The sequence below is a fragment of the Pan troglodytes genome, chromosome X (assembly GCF_028858775.2).
Source record: "Pan troglodytes isolate AG18354 chromosome X, NHGRI_mPanTro3-v2.0_pri, whole genome shotgun sequence".
In the NCBI taxonomy this organism is placed as follows: domain Eukaryota; kingdom Metazoa; phylum Chordata; class Mammalia; order Primates; family Hominidae; genus Pan; species Pan troglodytes.
Window position 1 is genome coordinate 15992213 of NC_072421.2, and position 27409 is coordinate 16019621.

Genomic DNA, 27409 nt, shown 5'->3' on the forward strand with positions numbered 1-27409 from the left:
GGGAGATACACCTGCATGCCCTTTTGGGATGTAAATAAGGGCATTCATGTGACAAGTTGGAGCTGAATAATCAATAAGGAAATGCTTATTTAAATGAAAACAATAGCTTGAGCAATTATTATGTAAACAGAAACATAATTTGTGGATTTTGGACATATTGGTTGGAGTCCAAACAACTATATTTTCTAGAGAAGACCTTCTCACCTCCACTTTGGAAATAACCAATATGAGGCAGCAGGGTTCATTCTGATGCTTGCAAACATGAAATAGGATTCTAACAGAGCAGGAGTTCTTAACGTGGAGTTAATGTCCTCCCAAGGGGGGTCTATGGATACAATTCAGGGCATGGGTGGACTTTGATAGGAGATAAATTACATGTTTACTTTCACTAACACCTAAATTGAAACGTATCTTCTCCTTCAATCATGAATGTAGCCAACAAGCCACAGTAGTATTAGCTGGGCTGATGACTTTGTCTCCAGCAGAAATCATAGATATTTTCATATCACATTATGGTTTTGTAGATATCTCAAAATATAGTTTATGTTAATTATTACTTAAAATTTAGAGCAGGCCTGCTACTAGATCATGTTATGTCAAATGTCATTAAAGAAGCACACATATAGCTATATCCGAAACCTGTTCTTTTAACATTTTCATAACTGTACTGACTTTAAAAACATTATTTGAGGAGGCAGGAGGCTTCGCAGATGTCAGAAAGGTCCATGGCAGTAAAAAGATTAACAACTTCTGTCCCAGAGGAAGTAGTGTGATGGATAATGTTTAACAGTTGGCTTTCAGGAGTAAAGGGGAGAACTAACCTGATTCCCGTAGTGTGTGCCAATATCTGTGGTGTAAATACTCCCACTGTGGCCAATTTCAACCTACTAATGTGAGGCCAGGGAAGGCACACAATCAGCTCCTGCAAGCTAGCAAGAGCCAGCCCCAGCATAATACTAAAGGTTTCTCCTCCATCAAAGATTTAGGTCAACAAACGTCATGGAAACAAATGATAGAACTCCATTGATTTTCCACTTATGCAGGGATTTGGCAATAAAAGAGAGGTCTGGGAGTTTAAAAAAAATCTCATTTAGAGTTGAGTAATATTTTTAACTGTGATACAGAGCAGCATTTCATTAAGTGTGCTTTACTGAGATCCCCTGGGAGCAATGAAACATGTCTTTATCTTCAACTAATTCATGTATAACACCCATTACCCACGTGGTCCACTCCTGGCCCATAATTTTGTCATGTAGGATGTTTCGTGATACATATACCAAAACAGTTTATAAACCCCTTCGCTATGTTTTAATGGAGTGAGCTGGCAAAAGAGTGCTCAAAAATAATGCTGAATTGGTATTTCTCTGCACCCCCTATCAGGGGAGCTTGCTTGACTATGGTGTTCATTGGTCTGTGAGGAAATCTTAATTCAGCAACAAAAAGTTTAGCTTGTCTAAGGGGCTCTAACTCTAATTGTATGTGGGATGCAATTTCTGCCCATTCTCTTTGCAATCTCAGTGTTGATACTAAAGAGGTCATTTGAAATGCTCCACTCTAAGGTAAATATTTATTTATTTATTTATTTATTTATTTATTTATTTATTTATTTATTTATTTTTGAGACGGAGTCTCTCTGTGTTGCCCAGACTGGAGCGCAGTGGCTCAATCTCAGCTCACTGCAACCTCTGCCTCCCGCGATTATTCTGCCTCAGCCTCCTGAGTAGCTGGGACTACAGGCATGTGCCACCAAGCCCGGCTAATTTTTTGTATTTTTAATAGAGATGGGGTTTCACCATGTTAGCCAGGATGGTCTTGATCTCCTGACCTCGTGATCTGCCCCCCTCGATCTCCCAAAGTGCTGGGATTACAGGTGTGAGCCACCGCGCCCTGCTGTAAATCTTTATTTTTATTTATTTATTTTCTTTTGAGACAGAGTCTTACTCTGTTGCCAAGTGTGAAGTGCAGTGGTGTAATCACAGCTCACTGCAGCCTCAACCTCTGGGGCTTAAGTGATCCTCCCACCTCAACCTCCCAAGTAGCTGGGACCACAGGCATGCACTACCATGCCTAGCTAATTAAAAAAATTTTTTTTGGTAGAGGCAGGATCTTATCATGTTGCCCAGGCTGGTCTCAAACTCCTAGGCTCAAGCAATCCTCCCATCTCAGTCTCCCCAAGTGCTGGGATTACAGGCATGAGCCACTGCGCCTAACCAAGGTAAACCTTTCTTATAGACACTGGAGTCAGGGTTCCAGGTTAATAATAACTGCAAGTGTACTTTTAGCTTCTGTATTATTACATGAAATGTTTAAAACAGGGTCACGGTCACAGAAAGCAAAGATTGATTCTATCTTTATTTCCAGATCATTTTTATGTTATTCGCCCATCTGGTTATCTCCTGAACCTAAAATAAGTCTCAAAATATATATCTTATTGTTTCTGACTACTTTCAATGATAAATAGAGCCAAGTCAGATAACAAATAGTTTCCACTGGGAATCACTGCCAAGAATGTTAAATCTAATAGCACAGTTAAGGAAAAAATTAACTGAAAACAATTTAATTGCAATTTTTTTGCCTAAATAGTCATAAAAGGGCGAAATACTTCAAAACCTATTGTAAAGTTAGTGCTGCATCTTCAGTGTCTGATTAATTGCTGTACAACTTTTCTGCAAATGCCAATTTTTCTTTTCCTTTTTTTCTATTTATAAGAATTGCTGTCCTATTTATTCTCTGTTCCATACACTCTAGTACTTCTATCATAGGTTTGATATTATCAATTTTATATGTATAGTTGAAGCCTTCTTATCTGATGCAATTGAGATTGTTAATTGAAAAAGACAGTCAAACTGCTTCAAACATTTTATTTTAAATGAAAGCATAAATGTGCATTTGTTTGTAAATGTTTAGAAATACTCCTGTAGCAATTTGGGAGGCCAAGGCAGGAGGATTGCTTGAGCCCAGGAGTTCAAGACCAGCCTGGGCAACATAGGGAGACCCTGTCTGTACAAAACATTTTTAGGTGTGGTGGTGCACACCTGTCATCCCAGCTACTCAGGAGACAGGTGGGAGGAGTGCTTGAATGCAAAAAAAGAAAGAAAGAAATACAGTTAAGGTGGGTTTACTGACTTGATTGAAGCATTTTCTTTTAAAAGCATACCCATAATGCACCACCCATTAGATTATTAGAGTTTCCCCAAATCTTTCACAAATTCAAAGGCATTTTCTTATTATTAAATTTTTAATTTTTGTGGGTACATAGTAGGTGTATATATTTATGGGGTATATGAGATGTTTTGATTCAGGCATGCAATGCAGAATAATCACATCATGGAGCATGGGGAGTATCCATCCCCTCAAGCATTTATACTTTGTGTTACAAACAATCCAATTACACTCTTGTAGTTATTTTAAAATTTGCAATTAAGTTATTATTCACTATAGTCACCCTGTTGTAAAATAGTAGATCTTATTCATTCTTTCTATTTTTTTGTACCCATTAACCATCCCAACCTCCCCCGCCCAGCCCCCAACTACCATTCCCAGCCTCATGAACTCATGGTAACCTTCTTTCTACTCTCTATGTTCATGAGTTCATATTGTTTTGATCTTTAGATCCCACAAAGAACTGAGAACATGTGATGTTTGTCTTTCCGTGTCAAAGGCATTTCCTTTAGCAATTCACTTTTACAAAGCATCTGCCTTAGTTGTTCTGGAAATACCAACTCTCTTTTCACATTTATTTAATTAATTTACAACTGTTTAATTAAATTACATAATTTCAATTATTGGTGCAACTAGCATAAATGGACTGAGAACAAACATAGGTGCCTTTAAGTCCACTACAACTCAGCTGATGGGAGCAGCTATGAGCAGGCAGACCAGGGAGGAGCGGATCATCCTGGGTGTTCAAGCACCTTCCTCAAAGTATTCACCATAGAATGAAGAGCACTGGGCAATTCAGTTAGTTGGATAAGTGGAGGTCAATTATGAGGCCTGCTGGTGCACATTTGCGTTTCCCCGCCTTTACTGCAAGATCCAGAGCCCGTTTCAAACTGCTTAATATCACCCAAAACCAGAGCACAGAAGTTTGTGCTCAAAACGTTAGCACAAACTAAGCGTGAATCATTAGTTATTTAAATGAATTCAAAACATTTTACTGCCTTTGTAAGCCAGTTCATTTCACTAAACACAGACAAATGTTTTTAGATTTCTAAATATTTTCTAAGCACCAACAGTATACTTGATATCAGGCCTTCTAGGGGACTAGAATTCAAGCTGATAAACTGTACCAAGCTACAAGGATACAGGATGTAAACTTTTCTATCCTTTTGATCTCTGCGTTAATGTGTAAAGTAATTTTCAGCACAGCTGCAGGGAAGAGATTTGGTACTAGTATCTGTGGGATCTACTGGTTTTCTGACAATGTATTTTTTATTTTCTTTTGACTTTTTTTTTTTATCATATGATACACAGATTCCAGCTGTGGGCTGGTCAGAGAACTTTTTGCCTTAGCAAAAGATTGTTGTCAAAGGTCTCTCCCTCTATTGCACACTTTTTAAAATTACTATTCAATAGTCAGTTTAGAAGGCTCTTCATTGTTGGAAAAAGCAAATATATTAAAAATTAAGAAGATCCTTGAAAAGCATAAAGTGAGTACTTTCAGATGAGTCTCAAATGAATACTTTCTTTGAATAAGAAAATGAGAATTCTACTAGTCTTATTTTAGCTCTGTTAACTCTTTTTCTTCAGGGTGTCATTAGAGGACAATTACATAGCCTCACAATACTTACCTTTACCTTTAAAATGACTGACTTACTTTGACAACTAGTTAAACATCCAGAATTTTCTTTTTTTTTTTTCTTTTTTTTAGACAAGAGTCCCGCTCTGTTGCCTAGGCTGGAATGCAGTGGCACAGTCTCGGATCACTGAAACTCTGCTCTCCGGGTTCAAGTGATTCTCCTGCCTCAGCCTCCCGTGTAGCTGGAATTACAGGCGTGCATCACCACACCCGGCTAATTTTTGTATTTTTACTGGAGACAGGGGTTTCACCATGTTGGCCAGGCTGGTCTCAAACTCCCAGCCTCAAGTGATCTGCCTGCCTCAGCCTCCCAAAGTGCTGGGATTACAGGCGTGAACCACCATGCCCGGCTGTGGAGCATTTTCTAATGTTCAAAACTCCACCTGTTTGTAGTCAAACTAAATTTATCAATGTCTTTTAAGCACTTCCTGTAATCAGTTAATATTTTAATAGCCCTCCTAAATTTCCATTTTATGCAGTCTCCTCAGATTATTTCCTCAACCCAAGTTGCAGCCCATTTATTCCAGCCCGATACACCAAGTATATATATATTCATTACATCTACTTCAACTGAACATGTTTGACATTTCGAAAAAGACAATTCCTTGCTTATCACTTCCTGCCATCTGTGGTTCGTTGGTGCCAACCTAGTTTTATAAGCAAGACAAAATTGAGGCAGTGAAGTCAGAAAACATTTTCTGGATTTTCTCTATTGATTTTATAAGTCAGTACATATTCAAGAGCTATTTCTGTTTCGTCATTTCTTTTTCCCTGATGATTTGTTCTTGCCCTTTTGTTTTTCTCATTAACCGCCCCCCCAATTAGGGTGTTGGTAGGAGGAAGGGAAGGAGATAAAATTCAAATGAGGTCATTTAGCCAGCCACTCACTGGTTAAAGCACAGTCCCAAGAGGCCAGTTGTGTGAGCTGGATTCTCTTCACAGTCCAGTTTATTCTAGACAGATGCAACTTTGCTCCAAGGCTACAGACCCATCCCCTGCCAGATGTTTTGCACTGTGGCCCATGGTCACGAGGGGGGACCAGGTCAGTAAATAGAAATGACTCAGGAAAATCCTGCCTCATCTCAAGAAAAACAAGTGGATGTGTGGGTCATTCTTACCCCGAGAACTGCAGAGCATTTCACTTGTTAACTCCTCAGGCTAAAGGTCTGTCAGGAAACAAGGCTCTAACTACTGCTTAAAACAGGTTTTGGCAATTACTCGTTAATTTCTTTCCCCTTCATTCCCTGCAATTCATTTAAACCAAAATCAACTGTCACCTTTGGTAGAGCCCACAGGCTAAGAAAAATTTTCACTATTATAAATGGTTGAAACAAACTTAAAAAAAGCCTTTCATGACACATGAAAAAACATGAAATTCACATTTCAGTGACCATAAATGAAGTTTTATTGGAATAGCCACCCAATTTGTTTATGTATCATCTGTGGCCGCTTCTGTGAGACACGGGCAGGGCTAAGTAGTTGCAACTGAGACTATATGCCTTGCAAAGATGAAAATATTTGTGATCTGTCCTTTTACAGAAAGTTTGCTTCTCCCTGCTTTTTCTCATTCTGCACAAACATTTCTGTTATCCTTACCACCTTAAAATTCATGTGCTTTCTTCATTTCCATTTGTGTAGATTATTTTGTTGCTCTTGAAATCATAAATCGGGAGCACTACATCCATAAAAATGTTTTTTTCTATTTTTATAAAGCACTATGTTTTTCTCAGGATTTTCAGAAGATCATAAAAACAAATGATATATCATCTCTTCCAGATGGTTAATATAGTTTAAGCTGTGTACATATAAACTTATGATACTACTACAAGACTTTTTTTCACACTTTCTCCAGTGCTAAACTAAATGAATTTTGCTCCTGACCCCTAATTGAAATGCTATTCACTGAAAAGGGAACTAAGCCCATTTGTACTTTATTAGGAATAAATTCAAAATGCATGAGTTTGCATTACAATTATTTTCCAGAAGAATAATTTCAGGCAATTGAACATCCTTTTTGGAGAATAAAAGGAATGGTTTAAATAGCTCTGGGTGTGGCCTTCTATCCCTGAGCAGATGTTATCTGTCAGCCAGCTGCCTGGAGCTGGGAGTGTATTGCCCAAGGAGGTGGCCATGTTAGGGCCCCAGAAAGTGCAGTGCTGGCATCCCTGCAGGAGCGGGTGGAGAGCACCCAGCTGCAGAGGGTCTCAGAAATGGGGATTCTTGGCCTGTACCTTGAGATGCCCCACCCCATCCACACCACCCATAACCGTCTGTGGGGATGAGGAGGAGAAAACGAGGGGCTGGTTCTCTGGGCTGTCTCAGAAGTATAACTGGAGATGCATATATTCTGGTATAAGGAATTTATCTGGGAGATGATCTCAGGAAACAACAGTCCAGAGTCAGGAGAGTTAGACAGAAAAGGGAAGACAGACAACGAAGGGTATGTCATCAAGCACACTCAGGTGGCTTGGCTGTAATCCCACTGGGAAACTAGTAAATGGCTTTTCACACAGGCTTCAGAGTTATCCTGCCTGATGGGTGAGGTAGCTTCTGGGAATGTTAATTCTCCAGTACTTTCATGCTGCCCTGATTGGTTTCAGAGAAAAGCCTTCAAGCAAAGTGACACAGATACTGGCTATTATTAGTTGGTCAGTGGGCACTCAGGAAGTAAGGGCCCAGAGGTGTGGGTGGGGTACCAACATCATCTGCTATAGCTGTTTTCTCCCAGTGCTACCAAGAGCCTTTTACGGGAACCCATGGCTGCTTTTAGGAGGATGGGAAGGGGAGGAGGAGACCCAGGCAGGAACCAGGCTGCTCTGCAAGCCCCTCTCTCCCACCCGCTCTGTCCCTTCTGCTGCTGGGTTCGCTAAGGGATTTAGACTTGAAAAGACAAGTTAGATGGTGCTATCTCTGCATTGTCATTGGACAAAAGGTATGGGGTGAAGCGTGGAGAGCAGGATTGAGGAGACCTTGATTCTGGTCCCACATCTACCAATGCGTAACCCTGGTAAGTTAAACAACTTTCTTAGATTTCACGTTCCTCATCTATAAAATGAGCATTGGTTAGGTCTCAAACATCTTTTCTTGATTAGACTCAACAAGCAACATATATACAACCCTCAGAAGAAGAGAAAAAAGCCACTTTTGAGTTTTCTCAGAGGAAACTAGCATTGCAAATTCACCTCCTTCCATTTCCTTCTCCCAGGAGATAGGCAGATTCCTGCTCCCCTTGGAGTCCACTGTAGCTCCATCCCTTTATCAGTATGGAGGTTGCCAACGTCTTAGCGAGGTATCAAAACACATAATGGTGCCTGGACTTTCATCTGTGCACAGGATGTGTCATGACTGGTGTTCATATTCTCTTCCCTCACTGAATGTTCTGTAAGCTGAAAGGCACCCTGCCCTGGGCATACCTGTGCTGGGATATAGAGAGGGCTAGTGCGGGAGAGAAGGTGGCATAGTATTCAATTACATAAAATGGTGTCATCCTACCTTTTCTCCCTTCAGTAGTTTAAATTAAATTGCAATTGAGCCCTAAGTGACACAGCCATAACTTACCAATATACACATCTCCAGATATCGTGTAAATGAAGCTTGTCCACCCTGGAAAGGACCAGCAACATTAACATGTTAGTGTCCATAATGCCAAAAGGAACAAAGACATATACGTATTACAAACACAAAGATAAATTTGGAGACGAAATCCTTTTTTTCCCTTTAGATAGACATTTTAAGATTTAAGTTCTGTGAACTGTTTAAAATATACACTGACACTCATTCTCTTTCTCACACACAAACACAGACATACCCCTAAACCTAAATGACTTGGTCCCAAATATTTAAGAAGCACCCAAAGTACAGTGTACAATTCACTTGGCTGTGTATCTATAGGCTACAAGCTGTATTACCAAACAAACTATTCCTTCCAGTTGTAATGTTATGATAGTAACTGCAACACTCCAGTCTGGCTTTATCTTCCATTTGTTGTGCCTCCAGTGTGTCTGAAGTGTGAAGCTGATGCTAGAAATATGCTTTTTTTTTGAGCTGGAGAGCAGTGGTGCCATCTCAGCTCACTGCAATCTCTGCCTCCCAGATTCAAGCGATTCTCCTGCCTCAGCCTTCCTAGTAGCTGGGATTACAGGCACACGCCACCACATCTGGCTAATTTTTGTATTTATAAAATTATTTAGTAGAGATGGGGTTTCACTATGTTGGCCAGGCTGGTCTCAAACTCCTGACCTCAGGTGATCCGCCCGCCTTGACCTCCCAAAGTGCTGGGATTACAGGTGTGAGCCACCGTACCCGGCCTGCTTTTTTGTACTTAGTTGCATTCTAGTTCCAGTGCATTCTAGTTGCATTCTGGTTCCAGTGAACTCCTTCTTTTATTCTATCCTAACATAGAATATGCATCAGTTCCAGGGATGCAGGAATACATAATCTTAGGGATATAAATGGGCTCCAGGATGGCCTGTGAACTCCCTGGAATTGTTCACAGTTTTTCAAGTGTGTACACTTTTCTGGGAAGAGAGTACATAGAATTCACCAGATTCCTACCATGACCCATGGGGCCAAGAAATCAAAATCACTCACAATAGGCTATTTGCACTCTCAGCACCAACACTTGATTTTCATGGATGTTTATATATTGTACCCATGGCTCAGAAGAGATGCTGTGTTTCCACTGAGAGATATGAACCTAGAAAAGGCACAGTCGAAATGGAATCATGATATCCCTCCATGTGCCTTCAGTGGAAAAGGAGATCTGGAAAGAGAATGCAGGGCACAGTTCAATGCTGGAAGGACAGAGCCCACACTGGAGTCTCTGGAGGAGTCAGCGTGATGACAGGGTAAACAAAGGCGAGTGCAGAAGGAGCAAGGAGGCCAAAATATGTTCCAAAGATATGACTGTCATGGCAGATGGCTTGAAACATTCAACTGGATACAAAAGAAAAGCTATAACTGAGAAAACATAAATTAAGTCTCACTAAGAAAATCTGAAGGATGGCAAAACAAACACACATGAGCAAGTGCCAGAGAATATTTTCCCATCCCCCTATTTCACAGTTTTTCCTCTCTGAGATTTTACTAGAATGAGTTTAAGCTCTCTGAAAGTAATGTTACTTATTCATAGCTTACTCGTTTTTCTCCCTTTTTTTTTTTTTTTTTTTTTTTGAGACGGAGTCTCACTCTGTTGCCGAGGCTGGAGTGCAGTGGTGCGATCTCCGCTCACTGCAAGCTCCGCCTCCCGGGTTCACACCATTCTCCTGCCTCAGCCTCCCGAGTAGCTGGGACTACAGGCGCCCGCCACCAAGCCCTGTTTTTTTTTTTTTTTTTTTTTTTTGTATTTTTTAGTAGAGACGGGGTTTCACCATGTTAGCCAGGATGGTCTCGATCTCCTGACCTCGTGATCCACCTGCCTCGGCCTCCCAAAGTGCTGGGATTACAGGCGTTTTTCTCCCATCTTAACCCACTCATATTTAGTCTTCCGAGCTTTGTCTACCATCATTTACTGAACATCTACCATGGGCATGTACTTTAGAGGAAGATACAAAAATGAATAAGGCATAGCCGGGGTGTGCAAATTGTGCACCTTTGGCAGGGGGAGGTCCATGGTAGATCCTGAAAACACACACTAATAATTTACAGCCAGATCCCATGTCTTATCTGGATGGGCTGGCTCTGCTGGAGCACTTCTTTCTTTCTTTTCTAATGAATGCTGAGCTTTTCTACTTCTATTTAGCCTGACTTGTAATCATACTCTACAACCAAACCCCTTTCTTCTCTGCTTTTTCAAAAGTTTCGCCACAATTGTTTTTCTTTTTCAGAGCACCAATAGCTTCATTTTTTCTGATTATAAAAAAACACATTAATTTAAAAATATTTTAAGAATATGAAAGTGTGGGACATCTAAACTGAAAATCTTTCTGCAATCTTCATTCCTACCCTGACATAAATATTGTTAGCAATTTGGTATTTGTGCTCTCAGTTTTTTTTTTCTTTTATGCACTATAAGTTATTTCCTTAAAAACTAGAACTAACTCAGGTTGGGCGCGGTCACTCACGCCTGTAATCCCAGCACTTTGGAGGGCCAAGGCGAGCAGATCACGAGGTCAAGAGTTCGAGACCAGCCTGGCCAACATGGTGAAACCCCATCTCTACTAAGAATACAAAAATTAGCCAGGCGTGGTGGCACGTGCCTGTAATCCCAGCTACTTGGGAGGCTGAAGCAGGAAAATTGCTTGAACCTGGGAGGCAGAGGTTGCAGTGAGCCGAGATCTCGCCACAGCACTCCAGCCTGGGCGACAGAGCAAGACTCTGTCTCGGAAAAAACAAAACAAAACAAAACAAAAAAACTAGAACTAACTCAATATTCTATTTTGGATACCTTTCCATGTCAAAACATAGAGAAGTAACTCATCCTTGGGAAAAACTGCATGCATTCCATTGTAAGGACATGTCATAATTTATACAACGAATCCTCTATTCACAGTTTAAAGGTATTAAAAAGTGGTTACCACATTTGACAAAACCTCAAAACTCTCAATAGTTCAACCAGGCTTTTATTTGAGTTCATTTTGATTGTTCTAATCTCATTTCTCCTCCACCTGCTTTGCTTCCTGTTCACCCTCCAAGCAGAAATCTAGTCCACAAATAATTGCCTAGATCTGTTTTTTTTTCCTTTTTTATCTTTTTACATGATCTGGAAGGACCAAACATTTGCTTAAAGGAATGGCCTAAGTCAATTTACTAAGTGCGTTCATATATTTTTACTCCTTGTAAAAGTCTTCTGCTAGGATATAGTGTCCATCTTTGCCAGTAATAACACAATTCATGTTGCTGATTGGAAAGCACAGAGTGTTAGAGGGCATGGAATAGAAATGAAGGCAATTTACTTTTTTCTTTCTTTTTAGCATGATGCCCATCTGCACTTGCTTCTGTTAATTTGTTTAATTTCCACTAAGCTTTGTTTCTTCAGCTTGCTGCAAAAGAAAACAAATGCCAAATTTCATGAATGCTTACTATATGTTTAACAACAGCCACAGAAGAGATCTCTTGTCAGATTTTCAGGTCCTTCTCATCTTTCTTTCTTCCCTCACCTCTCTCCTCCCACTTTTATGTCCTGCACCAAGAATTGATGTCATCCCCCAATTTTTATTGCTTTGTCAGAGTTCACACCCTGCTACATTTTCCTTTCTCCTACAAATATGGTCTGCAAGCTACTGTCTCTTTGCAGCTGAAAAGCTCTTCCCTTCCCTTGGGCAGTGATGAATAAAATGAGTTGGGAGGGAGGTCACATTTTCGTTCTGGCCTCCTAGGACAGTTAAGTCAGCAACGCATTTTAAGTCAGACCTCCTTTAGCCAAACATTAAAAACCCAAAACTTTAAAAAAATATGTAAATCATTTTCTGTGGCAGTTGCTCTCATTTCCAGGGAGGCTCCTAATTCTTGCAAACGTCCCCAGTGAGAGCTTTCCTCAGCCTACATTCCTTGCCTTAACCCGGGTCATTTTCCTTCTGCCTCAGTCTTGGAGTTCATTATTCCAATGAACTTACAAGTATTCCTTACACCTGTATGTGCAGAAAAAATAGAAAAACACGGCCTGGTGACACACCAACACCATTAACAGAGATAAGGGCAACTGGGCTAAGGAGAGATTGCAACCCTTCACAAACTCTGGATCACATAATTGCCAGACCGCAAAGCAACCCTGGTCCCTAAGATCCTCCTCCCATACCCGCAACCTCCCCCCCGCCACCGGAAGTCCCCACATCAGCTTTGGCAGGTAACTCCTTCATCTAGGACCTCAACCCTGGCCTCCTAGGACAAGAGGCAGACCTGCCTGGTTCTTCCCTCCCGCTCCTCCTTCCACCAAATTCTTTTTAATTTTTATTTTAAAATAATTTCAGACATATCAAAAAGTTGCAAAAATACTACAGAGAATTATTGTACACCATTCACCTAGATTCCCCCAAAGCTAACATGTTAACATATATGCTTTATCATTCTTCTTGCTATAAATATATGTCATTCTTTTTTTTTCTGAACTATTTGAGAGTAATTTGCAGACATGTAGCCCCTTTACCTTGAAATAATTTTCAGTATGTATTTCCTAAAAACAAAGATATTTTCTTACAAAAGTATAGTGCACTTATGGAAATTATGAAATTAACATTGATACAATGCTACTATCTATGTACGGATATTCAAATTGTGTCAGTCATCTGAGTAATGCTTTTTATGGAAAAGGAGAAATAAATTTCTAGGCCAGGACCCAACCTGCGATCACACGCTGCACTTAGTTGTCATGTCTAATCTTCTTTCATTTGAAACAGTTCCTCAGTCTTTTTCTTTCATTAAAAGTACAGACCAGTTATTTTATAGAATGCCTCTCAGTTTGGGTTTATTTGATGTTTCTTCGTTAGACTGAATTGTTTGCTAATCCCTGTCCCTCCCAGATTTAGAGAATTTTCATTTATCTTCAATACTTTAATTTTTAATTCAGAAGAGCACAAAGGATGAAATAATGAACATATATGTTTGCCATACTTATTTCATAACTATCTTTTCTTTAAGATAAAAACCATACAGGTGAAAAAAAGTCCCCTAACTGGTTGCTGCCAATCCATTTTCTACACGCGTAAATTGCACCTTTTTAGAATCTCCACTTAAAATCCTTCAATGGCTCCCTGTTCTCCCAGGACAAGCCCAAACTTCTGACAGACAAACTCTTCTCAATATGGTCCTACATTTCTCCAGTATCATGGCCTCTCTGCCTGCCCCGCCTCCATATTTAATTCTATCCATGCAACTCTCTCTTGGGGAGTGGGGAAACAAAGCGCAGCAGCAAACCTTAAAGGAGGCTTTGTGGAGAACCACGGAAAACAAACCAACTAAGCAACCATGAAACAGCAACAAAAATGAGCACACACCATTACAGGCAGAAAGTTCCTGTTTCAACATCAGTGCATCACCCTCAGGGAGATCTAGGACCAGACTCTTCATCTCTTCAAGCCTGTTTGCTGGTTTGTAAAATAAGGAATGAATACGTATAACACAGAGCTGTTGTGATGAACACAGTCTAATGAGGAAACATCAAACATACTGTTTCTATTGTATGTCTGTATAAACATATATAAATGTCCTTATACATCTGTACATACATATGTGTGTTATATGTTTTTAATCTTCTCTACACAATGCCAGGCACTTAGGAGGTATTTAACAAATATCAGTTCATTTTCCTGCCCCTTTCTTCTTTTTCCACTTTCCTTCAAATCTGTGCATGTGGAGACATTACACAATTCTGATGAGGCTGTGACCCAGGCCAGAGAAGGGTCGTTGCTATGGAGATGGCCCTAAGCTCCCTGCTGCACCCCCCTCACACCAAGCCAATTAGTCTCTTCGACTGCGGAGCAAAGCTCAGCAGGGTCATCATTTCCCAAAAGAAGTCTACATTTTTGCGACGTCTCCCAAAACGTCCTCATCAAGAACCTCATGGCATTAAGGATGCTGTCTGTGTCCCACCAAACACTGCAGACTAGAATTGGTGACATAAGTTGGGTTGTCTGATCATACAGCAAGTGACAGCTCACCGTAAGATCTACTAGCTTGCCAAGAATAGGCATTTAACCCCCATCTTATAACTGAATATAAACAGCAAGATAAAGAAATGTCAACTTTGTAACTCCACAATCTGAGAAAGAGATAGGTTATTACCTGAACTTGTGAGAATTCCATTGGAAAAAAATGAGAATGCCCGTTTTACCAAATTTGATGAGTGACACCAATAATAAAATGCCAAACTATATAACAAAATGGTATACACATCAAAACACTTGAGACAATTAGTTTTCCAGAATAAAATAGACTCAGAATGCACTTTATACATTATAGAACGATCATACTACAGGCTGTTTATAAGCCATGGGCATATAACATTAAGAGCCATCCCTCAGGATCCCGTATTTTAAGTAAGCACAATTGTAGCCTATAGGAGAACCCTGTCTTATGGTTTGGTCCACATTCATAATACTGAACACTCATTGCATCAGAAGCTAACAGGAAAGCTAAGAAATAAATGAAATTTAACATTTTGAATGAGAAATATATAAGCAATATAAGCTCTTTAGAATGTAAACTCAGAATACAGCCTTCTGCATGCCCAGAATGAAGCCTAGCCCGCTGGAGGGCAAACCCTGCTGATTATTTTCTTGCTAATACAATAGTACTACAAATGTATTAGAATGCCCTAGAAGTTTATCCTGTTCTTTAAAAAAAGTTTAAAATCGACACATAATAATTGTATCCTGCTCTTTAGAGACTAAGTGCACAATGATGCATTGAGGTTTTCTCATCAAGACATTTAATAAAGTTTTTAACTAAAGTAATATATGCTACTACTATTTCTTGGTTTTATTTGAACAGAACTTGTCTCCTCTTCAGACACACAGTATTCACAACTGATTTTTAATTGCTCAGAAAAAAAATCAGAAAATAATTCAAATAATGTAGACATAATCATAAAATTCTATTTTAGCACTCTAAAACAGAAACTAGTTTAGGCATTCGAACTTAGATTGAAGCCACGTTTATAGACTATTAAGATCTGAAATATACAGAACTTTAAGGATTAAATACATGTTCAAAAAATAATAGAAACCTGAAATTAGCAGGGAATGTCATAAATAACCCTAAGATTACTTCAGGATGTATTTGGACACCTAACTGTTTTTAAGAGAAAGAGGCCTTTTTTTAAAATTACAGACAGAGTCTCACTTTGTTGCCTAGGCTTGTCTCGAACTCCTGGCCTCAGTCACCCAAAGTGCGTGGATTACAAGTGTGAGCCACCATGCCCAGCCTGAGAAAAATATTTTTTAAAAGCCCCTGTAAAATATGAAAAAAATACACCCCTGCCAAAATTGAAACATATTTAAATTCTTAGAATAGGTTTTTAGTTTACATTGATCATCAATTTAATCTGTTTTCTCCTAAAGGTGACATAACAGAAAAACACAACACAATGAGATGATATTACTCATTTAAAATTTTCAAGAATAGTCGTTTTTCTAACCTATGTGCAAAATCTTGGATTTATTTACCAATATGCCCAAGACACTACTAATAGAGTACTGTTCACTAAAGGTCCATGTTTTTGTTTGGTGCAGGACAAGATGGCAGTTAAGAGTCCTAGCAGAAACTCAGTCCCATTACTCACTAACTAATTGATATTGAGTAAGTTACTTAATCTCTTTGTACCTCAGTTTCCTCATCTGAAAAATGAGGTAATCATAATCCTTACCTCACAGGGTCGTGAGGATTACAGGTGTTAATTCTTAGGATAGGGAAGGTTCTTAGAGCAGTTTCTGGCAAAGAGTAGGCATTTAATAAATGTTAGCTATAATGATTGTTATTACTATATGATGATTCAGTGAACTGTGAACCCCTTAAAATGTTCATGGCATTCTCCATCATGGATTTTTGCCATTTTTTCCTCTGTTTCAAACCATGTTTTAAAAAATGTAATTGTATCTTACCATACATGAAAACCAATTTCATCAAAGGATACAAAATTTCAGTTAAATAGTAGAAATAAGTTCAAGAGATCTATTGTATAACATGGTGACTACAGTTAATAACAATGTATTGTATTCTTGAAAAATGCTAAGAGAGGGAATATAAAGTGTTCTTATCACAAAAATGATAACTATGTGAGGTAATGTATGTTAATTAGTTAAATTCAGTCATTCCACAGTGTATAAATACTTCAAAACATCAAGTTGTACAAGATAAATACATACAATTTTATCAGTCAATTTAAAAAATAATTAAAAAAACCATTCCAGGTGAAATAAATGTATCAATATGAAAGGCAAAACAACAAAGCACTTATAGTAGAGAGTACATTTTTATGATCTTGAGTTAGGGAAAGATGATTAAAGAAGCCACAGAAAGCACTAATCATTAAGGAGCCAATTGATACATTTAAGGCATTTTTACTTATTAAAATAGAGAAACATAGTATAGAAAGGTTAAAAAAAAAGGCAGGAAAGACATTTGCAATACAAATAACTGACAATGACTAGTATTCAGAATATATAAAGAGCTCTTACAAATCAATATGAAAAAGACAATCCAGTCAAAGGAAAATGATGTTAAACTTCTTCCTGAATAATTTGATATTTCAGGCTCTGATTCACGTTAATCACTGTTCTGAAGACCTATAGATTTACATCCATAACTGTTACGTATATATTCTAAGTATGAAGGGAACTGTGATTGAATAGTCTAATATACTGCTGGGAAGTAGAGAGCTCTGCAAAAAAATTACTCATGAATTAAATCGGCTTTTGTGTTCTATGAAAAGACTCAAAATGTAAAATTCTACATGAATCATTCATGTTTGGGGCATTCTCCTTAAAAGTAGGGAAAGACTATGAAAAAACAGGCAAGAAGCCTGTGGAAAAAATCACTATGCATTTTTCGAGGTTTACTCCAGTCATTTTTAAAAGTCACAAATGAGAGAGAGAAAAAAAATCACTACTTGTTTTCGAGTCATTGACCATATGGAAAAATGTGTGGTACTTCCAACTAAGATCATAAGTGTGGAGGTCGACTCTAAGACGTCTGCCTGATCCTGCCTCCCGTATTGCCCTATGTAATTCCCTCTCTCTGAGTATGGGCTGTGGCTAGAGTCTTGCGTCTAACCAGTAGAATATAGCAAAACTGATGCAATGTCACTTCTGAGATTAGGTTACATAAAGTCTCTGGCTTCCATCTTGCTCATCTTTGTGCCTTCTGATGAACTCAGAGGCCATGTTGTGAGTTGCCCTATATAGAGCCCCATGTGGCCAAAAATAGAGAGCAGACTCTAGCCAGCAACCCTTGAGGAACTGAATGCTGCCAGCAACCACATGAGTGTGAGCTTGGAAGCACATCCTTCCCAGTCAAGCCTTGAGATGACCACAGTCCCAGATGACACTTTATTTATTTATTTTTTTCTGAGACAGAGTCTAGCTCTGCCACCCAGGCTGGAGTGAAGTGGGTGATCTTGGCTCACTGCAACCTCCACCTCCCAGGTTCAAGCAATTCTCATGCCTCAGCCAACCCCCGCCCCCCTCCACCCCCAGTAGCTGGGACTATAGGCCCGCACGACCATGCCTGGCTAATTTTTGTATTTTTAGTAGAGATGGGGTTTTGCCATGTTGGCCAGACTGGTCACAAACTTTTGGCCTTGAGTGATCTGCCCACCTCAGCCTACCAAAGTATTAAGATTACAGGTGTGAGCCGCAGCACCCAGCCCCCAGCTGACACTTTGATCGTGGCCTTGTAACAGTACACAGCTAAGTTGAGAGACATTGCAAGACAATACATGTTGTTCTAAGGCACAAAGTTTTGGGGGTAATTTGTTATGCAGCATATAGATAATTAATACAATAAGATTTATTTAAATGTATACTAATGTGACTTACCAAGTAGCTACTGTATGTATGGCATTAAAATCTACTTTTTAATCAAGGAAGATGTAGCTCCTTTCCTTTTTTTTCCCCGTAAACACAGAAGCAAAAATATATTGGTGTATCAGTTTCCTATTGCTGCTATAACAAATTACTCTAAAACTTAGTGCTTTAAAGTAACAAAAATTTTTATCTTACAGTTCTTGAGGTCAGAAGCCCCAAAATGAGCCTCATAGGTCTAAAATCAAGCAGGACTCTATTCTTCCTGGAGGCTGTAGGGGGACATTTGTTTTCTTGCCTTTTTCAACTTCTAGAGGTTGCCACTAATCCTTGGCTTGTGGGCCCTTCCATTTTCAAAACCAGTAATCACATCACTCTGACCTCTGCTTCTATTGTCATATGTCCTTCTCTAACTCTGACTCCCTGTCTCCCTGTTTCTCTTATTTAGATTCTCATTTATGACACGGGGTCCACCTGCATCATCCAGGCTAATCTCCCCATCTCAGCAGCATTAACTTAGTCACATCTGCAAAGTCGTTTTTGCCATGGAACATAACATATACACAGATTCTGGAAACTGGGACGTGGACATCTTTGGGGGGACGTTATTTTGCCTACCACAGAGGGGTAGACTATATGGTTTCTAAATAAATTTTGTTTATTGATCTACATATACTGTAAAGGAAAAGTTATAAGGTGAGGAAAAGCAAAAAGGTTCATAAAATCAAGTTTTTTCCATAACAGCTCTCCATTTTTAACATTCCAGATCCTGCCTTTAAGTATCTAGAGGCAAAGGTGCTGTAAAAGGAAATGAGGAAAATAAACAGAGTGGCTGTTGAGGGCCAAACTGTGATACAGTCAGTCAGAAGACAAGGGGGACATGAGGACAAGAAGGCACATGTTTCTTGGAAAAGACTGATATTTTCCTAGAAATATAGATTTATGTCCTTCATAATTAATGGTAACAAACAGTGTTATGTGTAAATCAGTTTACAGCAAAAGGAAAGTCAGATTGCCTTGTGCCTTGCAAGAAATGGTAAAAGTCACCATTAAAAAACTACTTACTCGTATTTTAGCCAAGATCTAATATGAAAAACGTGTGGCCAATGTGAAAGGAATCTGGTACTGTCAGAAACTCGACAAATTAGATTCTTTGTAAGTGATGCACCGTCCAGCTCAATTCCTGATATCAACTGCCTTCCAAATCATCACTGCATGAAACATCTGTTTTCTGCAAGATTAGCACAACCCAAGAGAAACGTGCCTAGCCTGAAGGAAATAAAGAGATGGTAAAAATCGATTCAAATAGTATTTATGGGAAGGAACTCAGATAAAACCTAGTCTGATTCATGAGAAACGTTTTCAGTCTCCCTTAACTGGATTTCCCTTGGAATATATGCATTTTCCCAGTATCAGGGAGAGGATGGTAGCAGTGTATGCTTCTATTGCTATCCAATTAGTCTGTTAATGATAAAACCAAGTCAACATTAAATTAGTTAGACTGCAAAGCTTATGCCAAAAGCCAAACATAATCCAGACATCCATGTCAAATCCCTTTACCATGAGTAACAAAACAATCAAAACATTATAAACAAAACATGTCCAGGACCCAGCCAATGGCCTACACATTTCACGAAATATTTGATACAACAAAGCACCCAAATAAAAAGAATTTAGACAGTCCTTGGAGTTTATGATGGAATTTGACCTGGAAAGGTGGAAAAAAAAAAAGACAAATGGTGACCTTGATTTGAATTACTTCATAATAAAATTTATACAGCATAATTTTACCATCCAGTATGTCTGATGACAGGCAGCCAGGACTATCAAAGCTGCAAATAATGAGTGCTTTATAATACTCGAATTAATTGTTAGGCACTAAACAGAGAAGCCTCAAACTTTGTATTTGTCACCTAATGCAGTGGAAGCATGGATAAGTCTGTGTGTGTGTGTGTGTGTGTGTGTGTGTGTGTGTGTGTGTGTGTGTAAGACAGAGAGAGAGATAGGGGAGGGAGGGAGAGAGAGAGATACAGACAGACAGACTGAGAAAGAGAGAACACTATAACTAAAAGTGATGTATTGGAAAAGAAAGGATCTTTTGCTTCATAGCTGGGTTCATAACGCACTTGTTTAAAGTGGGTTTACAGACGCTCAATGCTAAATGTGCAATTCTAAGCTATTTCCTGTTGTATCCCTATAAAAATGTTTTTGAGGCCGGGTGTGGTAGTTCATGCCTGTAATCCCAGCACTTTGGGAGGCCGAGGTGGATGGATTACCTGAGGTCAGGAGTTTGAGACCAGCCTGGCCAACATGGTGAAACCCCATCTCAACTAAAAATACAAAAAATAGTTGGGCGTGGTGGTGGGTGCCTGTAATCCCAGCTACTCAGGAGACTGAGGCAGGAGAATCGCTTGAACCCGGGAGGCAGAGGTTGCAGTGAGCCGAGATCATGCCATTGCACTCCAGCCGGGGCGACAAGAGCTAAACTCCGTGTCAAAAAAAAAAAAGTGTTTGAGGCTGGGCGCAGTGGCTCACACCTGTAATCCCAAATTTGGGAGGCCGAGGTGGGCGGATCACCTGAGGTCAGGAGTTCAAGACCAGCCTGGGCAACATGGTCAAGCCCCGTCGCTACTAAAAATAGAAAAATTAGCCAGGCATGGTGGCATGCACCTGTAGTCTCAGGTACTCGGGAGGCTGAGGCAGGAGAATCACTTGAACCTGGGAGGCAGAGGTTGCAGTGAGCCGCGATCACACCACTGCACTTCAGCCTGGGCGACAGAGCAAGACATCATCTCAAAACAACAACAACGACAACAACAACAACAACAAAACATGATTGAAAACAAATCTCAGGTTTAAAATTCATGATGACAAAATAAAATGCAAATACAGCTTTGGAAACTGACAGATATACATTCTCTCAGGAGGCAATATAAGGTGATGTCTGAGAGCAGAGCAAAAATGAACATGAACCATACACTTCCTGCTAGTGGGATTGTGGAGAAACTGGTATTCTATATGCTGCTAATAGAAAGTGTGACCGCCTCTTTGGATTGCAACCTGACAATGTCTTTTAAAACTAAGCATGCATAGATCTGGTGACCATCCCTGGAAACCTGTCTCATCAAAATAAATTTCCACATGGGAAGGCAGATACACAAGGTATTCATTGCAGACCAGTTTGCTGTAGCCAAGCACTAGGAACAAAGTGAATTCCCATTGATAGAAAATAGCTAAATACATCATAGTATGTATTTAGATGATGTAGAATATCACTGTTAAAAGGAGCCACCATTAATGATGAGTGCCTGTAGTCCTAGCTACTTGGGAGGCTGGGGTGGGAAGATCTCTTGGGCACAGGAGTTCGAGGTTGCAGTGAGCTATAATTGTGCCACTTTACTCCAGCCTGGGTGACACAGAGAAACCCTGTCTCTTAAACAAAACAAAACAAAAGGAGCTATCTAAGTAAACTTGGAAGGATTTCCATGGGTATTTTTCAGTCAAATAAATAGGACGTAAAACAGTAGTTATGATTCCATTTTATTAAAATGACAAAATAACCTGATATTTGCATATATGTGAATGCACATATATGTCAGTGTATAAAAATAAGTGTGGAGAAAAATACAGCAAGATATAATTCAAGGATATATCTGTGATCTATATAGTGAGGGTACTGGACATAGATAACGGAGGACAAGGGATTGGAGGAAAGCAACTCAAAAGTAAAAAGATAAAAGCACTGCACTAAAAGGTTAAAGCACACATACACTTAATGTTATAAAAATCACGGATAGTGAAGGCTTATGTTTAAGCAAATTAATCTAAAATTTTTCTGTACTTAAATAGCCAGAATGGAATCCAAAATTAGTAGAAGGAAAGAAATAATCAAGATCAGAGTAGAAGTAAATGAAATTGAGACAAAAAAATACAGAAGATCAATGAAGTGACAAGTTGGTTTTTTGAAAAGATAAATAAAATTGACAAACCTTTAGCTGGACTAAGAATAAATGAGAGAAGACCCAAATAAATAAAATCAGAAATGAAAAAGAAGACACAATAACTGAGACCATAGAAATACAAAGAATCATTAGAGACTATTATGAACAACTATACGCCAAGAAATTGGAAAACCCAGAAAAAATTGATAAATTCCTGGATACATACAACCTACCAAGATTGAACCATGAAGAAATAGAAAACTTCAACAAAGCAATAACTAGTAATGAGATAGAAGCCATAATAAGTCTCCCATAAAAAAAAAAGCCCAAGATCTGATGGCCTCACTGCTGAATTCTACCAAACATTTAAAGACAAATTAATACCAATCCTACTGAAACTCTTCAAAGAGACTGAAGAGGAGGGAGTACTTCCAAATTTATCCTATGAGGCCAGCATTACCCTGATACCAAAACCAGACAAGAACGCAACAAAAAAAGAAAACCACAAGTCAATATTGCTGATGAACATAGATGCAAAAACTCTCAACAAAATACTAGCAAACTGAATTCAACAGCACCTTAAAATGATTGTTCACCATGATCAAGTGTGATTCATCCCAAGGATGCAAAGATGTTTCAACATTCAACATACACAAATCAATAAATGTGACACATCACATTAACAGAATCAAGAAGAAAAAACATCATTATTTCAATAGATGCTGAAAAAGCATTCAATAAAATTCAACATCTCTTTATGACAAAAACCTTTAACAAACTGGGTATAGAATGAACGTACCTCAAAATAATAAAGGCCTTATTATGACAAACTCACAGCTATCACCATATTGAATGGGAAAAAATTGAAAGAATTCAGTTGAAAAACTGAATTCTTCTGAGATCTGGAACAAGAAAAAGATGCCCATTTTAACCACTTTTATTCAACATAATACTGGAAGTCTTGGCCAGAGCAACTAGGCAAGAGAAAAAAAAAAAACAAAGGGCATTCAAATAAGAAAGGAAGAAGTCAAACTAGTCTAGTTCACAGATTACATCAAATTACACTAAGAAAAACTTAAAGACTCCACCAAAAAAAACCTATTAAGACTAATAAACAAATTTGGTAAAGTTGCAGGATACAAAATCAACATACAAAAATTAGTAGCATTTATATACACCAAGAGTGAACAATCTGAAAAAAATATCAAGAAAGCAATCCTATTTACAATGGTTACAAAAAAAGATTATAAAATACCTGGGAATCAACTTAACCAAAGAATTGAAAAATCTATACAAGGAAAACTATAAAACACTGAAGATAGAAATTGAAAAGGACACAAAAAAATTGAAAGCTATTCTGTGCTCATGGATTGGAAGAATTAATATCATTAAAATGACAATACTACCCAAAGCAATGTACAGATTCAATGCAATCCCTACCAAAATGCCAATCTCATTCACAGAAATGAATCCTAAAACTTATATGGAACCATGAAAGACCCCAAATAGCCAAAGCAATCCTGAGCAAAATGAACAAAGCTGGAGGCATCACACTGCCTGACTTCAAATTATACTACAGAGCTATAGTAATCAAATCAGCATGGTATTGGCATAAAAACAGACACATAGATCAATGGAACTCATTTTTGACAAAGGTGCTAAGAACATACACTGAGGAATAGACAGTCTTTTCAATAAATGGTGCTGGGAAAACTGGATATTCATATGCTGAAGAATGAAATTAGACCCCTATCTCTTGCCATAAACAAAAATCAAATCAAAATGAATTAAAGACTTAAATTTAAGACCTCAAAATATGAAACTACTACAAGTAAACATTGGGGAAAATCTCCAGGACATTGGACTGGACAAAGATATTTTGTGTAAGACCTCAAAAGCACAAGCAACCAAAGCAAAAATAGACAAATGATATTATATCAAGCTCAAAAGTTTCTGCACAGCAAAGGAAACAATCAATAACATGAGGCTGGGTGCGGTGGCTCACGCCTGTAATCCCAGCACTTTGGGAGGCCGAGGCAGGCAGATCACTTGAGGCCAGGAGTTCAAGACCAGCCTGGCCAACATGGTTAAACCACATCTCTACTAAAAATACAAAAATTAGCCAGGCGTGGTGGCACACACCTGTAATCCCAGGTACTTGGAAAGCTGAGGCAGGAGAATTGCTTCAGCCCAGGAGGTGGAGGTTGCAGTGAGCAGAGGTCACACCACTGTACTCCAGCCTGGGTGACAGAGCAAGACTCTGTCTTAAAAAAAAAAAAATAGTGAAGAGACAACCCACAGAATGGGAGAAAATATCTGCAAACTACCTATCTGACAAGGGATGAATAACCAGAATATATAAGGAGCTCAACAATTCAATAGCAAAAAGAAATCCAATTTAAAAATGGGCAAAAGCTCGGAATAGACATTTCTCAAAAGAAGACATACAAATGGGCAATAGGTGTATGAACAAAATGCTCAACATTACTAATCATCAGAGAAATGCAAATCAAAACCACAACGAGACATCATCTCACCCCAGTTAAAATGGCTGTTATCAAAAAGGGTGGTGAGGATGTGGAGAAAGGGGAACCCTTGTATACAGTCAGTGAGAATGTAAATTAGTACAACCATTATGGAAAGCAGTATGAAGGTTCCTCAAAAAACTAAACATAGAACTACCATATAATCCAGCAATTCAACTACTGGGTACTTATTTAAAAGAAAGAAATCAATATATCAAAGAAATATCTACACTCCCATGTTTATTGCAGCATTATTCACAATGTACAAAACGTAGAATCAACCTAAGTGCCCAGTAATAGATGAATGGATAAAGAAAATGTGATATAAATATACAATGAAATATTATTCAGCCATAAAAAGAATGAAATCCTGTCATCTGCAGCAACCTGGAGAGGACATTCAGTTAAATAAGCCAGGCACAGAAAGACAAATATTGCACGTTCTCACTCTTACATGGGAGTAAAAAAGTGGATCTCATAAAGATCTCATGAAGACTGGTGGTTACCAGAAGACATGAAGGGTAGGGGTCTGGGAGGGATAAAGAGAGATTGATTAATGAGTACAAATATACAATTTGATAGAAGAAATAAGATCTGGTGTTTGATAGATCAGTAGGATGACTATTGTTTACAACAATCTTTGTATATTTCCAAACAGCTAGAAAAGAATAATTCAAATGTTTCTAGCATAAAGAAAAGACAAATATTTAAGGTGATGAATATCCTAATTATACTGACTTGATCTTTACAAATTATATGAACGTATTAAATTGTCACATGTACCCTGAAAATATGTACATCTATTGTGTTAATTAAAAAAATTATTTAAAAATAGACCAGACACAATGGCTCATGCCTGAAATCCCAGTGCTTTGGGAGGCCAAGGCAGGAGGATCAACTTAAGGCCAGGAATCTGAGACCAGCCTGGGCAACGTGGTGAAACCTCCATCTCTACAAAAGAATTAAAAAATTAGCTGGGCATAGTGGCACACATCTGTAGGCTCAGTTACTTGGGAGGCTGAGGCAAGAGGATCACTTAAGTCCAGGAGTTCAAGGCTGCAGTGAGCTATGATCATGCCACTGCACTTTAGCCTGGGTAACAGAGTGAGACCCCACGTCTACAGAAAAAAACAATTATAAAAATTAGCCAGAATTAAAAAAAAAAAAAGAACAAAATAGGCCTTAAATACTTGGGAATTTTTAATTATTCTTTGGATTCAAATGTCAATCTAAAGGTAACCTTTACATAACAACACCTATATCAAGCAAAACCTGTATCTCAATCAAGTATGCACTTGTGTATAAGTAACACAGGTCCGAATTTGCCTTCAGGAACACTGTGAGTCAATAGGAGCTGGAAAGTCAGGAGACAGGGATATTTTCCTTGCCCTACCTCATCCAGTAAGTGTTTGGGTGGCCTTGAGCAAGTGACCCATCTTTTAGGCCTTCCACACCTGTAAATTGAGTGGTATGGCCCACAAGGTCTGGCCCTAACATTCTGTGAGTTCTTTCTGATTTTCTTTTCTTTCTTTCTTTTCTTTTTTTTTTTTTTTTTTGAGATGGAGTCTCGCTGTGTCTCCCAGGTTGGAGTGCAGTGGTGCGATCTCGGCTCACTGCAACCTCCGCCTCCCGGGTTCAAGTGATTCTCCTGCCTCAGCCTCCCAAGTAGCTGGGACTACAGGCGTGCGCCACCACGCCCAGCTAGTTTTTATATTTTTAGTAGAGACGGGGTTTCACAATGTTGGCCAGGATGGTCTTGATCTCCTGACCTCGTGATCCACCCGCCTCGACTTCCCAAAGTGGTGGGATTACTGGTATGAGCCACCGTGCCCGGCCTCTTCCTGATTTTCTTAACTTGGAAGGTCCCAGCAGTATTTGTCAATTTAAACACAATTAAACATAAACAAGAGTTCATAGAACTTTGTGCTGAGTTTCAGAAACAAGCACATTCCAGAGAAAACAGCCTCTTGTTGGTTTTTTCTTTTCTTTTTTTTTTTCTGACATGGCTACTAAACCCCAGAACCCATCATACCTTTAGGGATAGGTTGGGAATGTTTGGCTCCTGGGTCCAATTTGAAGTCCAAATATAAGGTTGGTGTGCGAGTGTAAACCTTGGACTGAAAAGGAAAAGGAAACCATCAGTGTTTTTTTCTAAGAATAAGGTTCTTCTTTCCTTCAGCTGGCCCTTCTGTAATAGGCCTGGGCCTGGATCCATTATATTTATAGTTCCTCCTAGGGAAGTGTTAAAGCCGAGGTGGGCTGCTAAAACAGCCCCTCTTAAAGGTCTTGGTCTGGAAGTTAGCCCTCCTAGCTTTACAATGTGGTTGACAAGCTAATTTCAGGATGACAGCTGTCTCCCTACAGCCAGTTCTCAAATATAGTCCAATAGTAACATTTTACTGGCCAATAGTTGCTCCAACTTTCCCACCTCCAGTCTTCCACTTGATATGGCAGGTTATCTCACAACCAAATGTATGTTTCTTCCCCATGTCTCAAGAAAGCCATTTCCATTTTGAAATTTAAAAATGCGGCCTGCACATATTTTTTATTTTTTCTTACTTGGCCCTCTGGCTAACAAAAATGGTCCGACACTGCTCGCTTGAAAAAGCCACAACTCCAAATGTAAGAAAGGCAAACTTTTGCAGGATTTTCCATTATAAACAGTAACTTTTATTCCATCAAGAGTTAAGC

The 27409-nt window shown here is 39.0% G+C and overlaps 1 protein-coding gene across 5 annotated transcripts in view; it reads right to left on the minus strand.

Annotated features, from left to right (window-relative positions):
- The window catches only part of PIR (pirin), a 109293-nt gene that overhangs the window by 14263 nt on the left and 67621 nt on the right, over positions 1-27409 (minus strand). For all 5 annotated transcript variants that reach the window (XM_016943453.3, XM_016943450.3, XM_063804490.1 and 2 more), the window contains 2 exons: positions 26751-26835; positions 8357-8401 (listed from right to left, as the gene is read on the minus strand). In XM_016943453.3, the coding sequence (XP_016798942.2) occupies positions 8357-8401; positions 26751-26835 (130 nt within the window). The remainder of the gene's footprint in view (positions 1-8356; positions 8402-26750; positions 26836-27409) is intronic.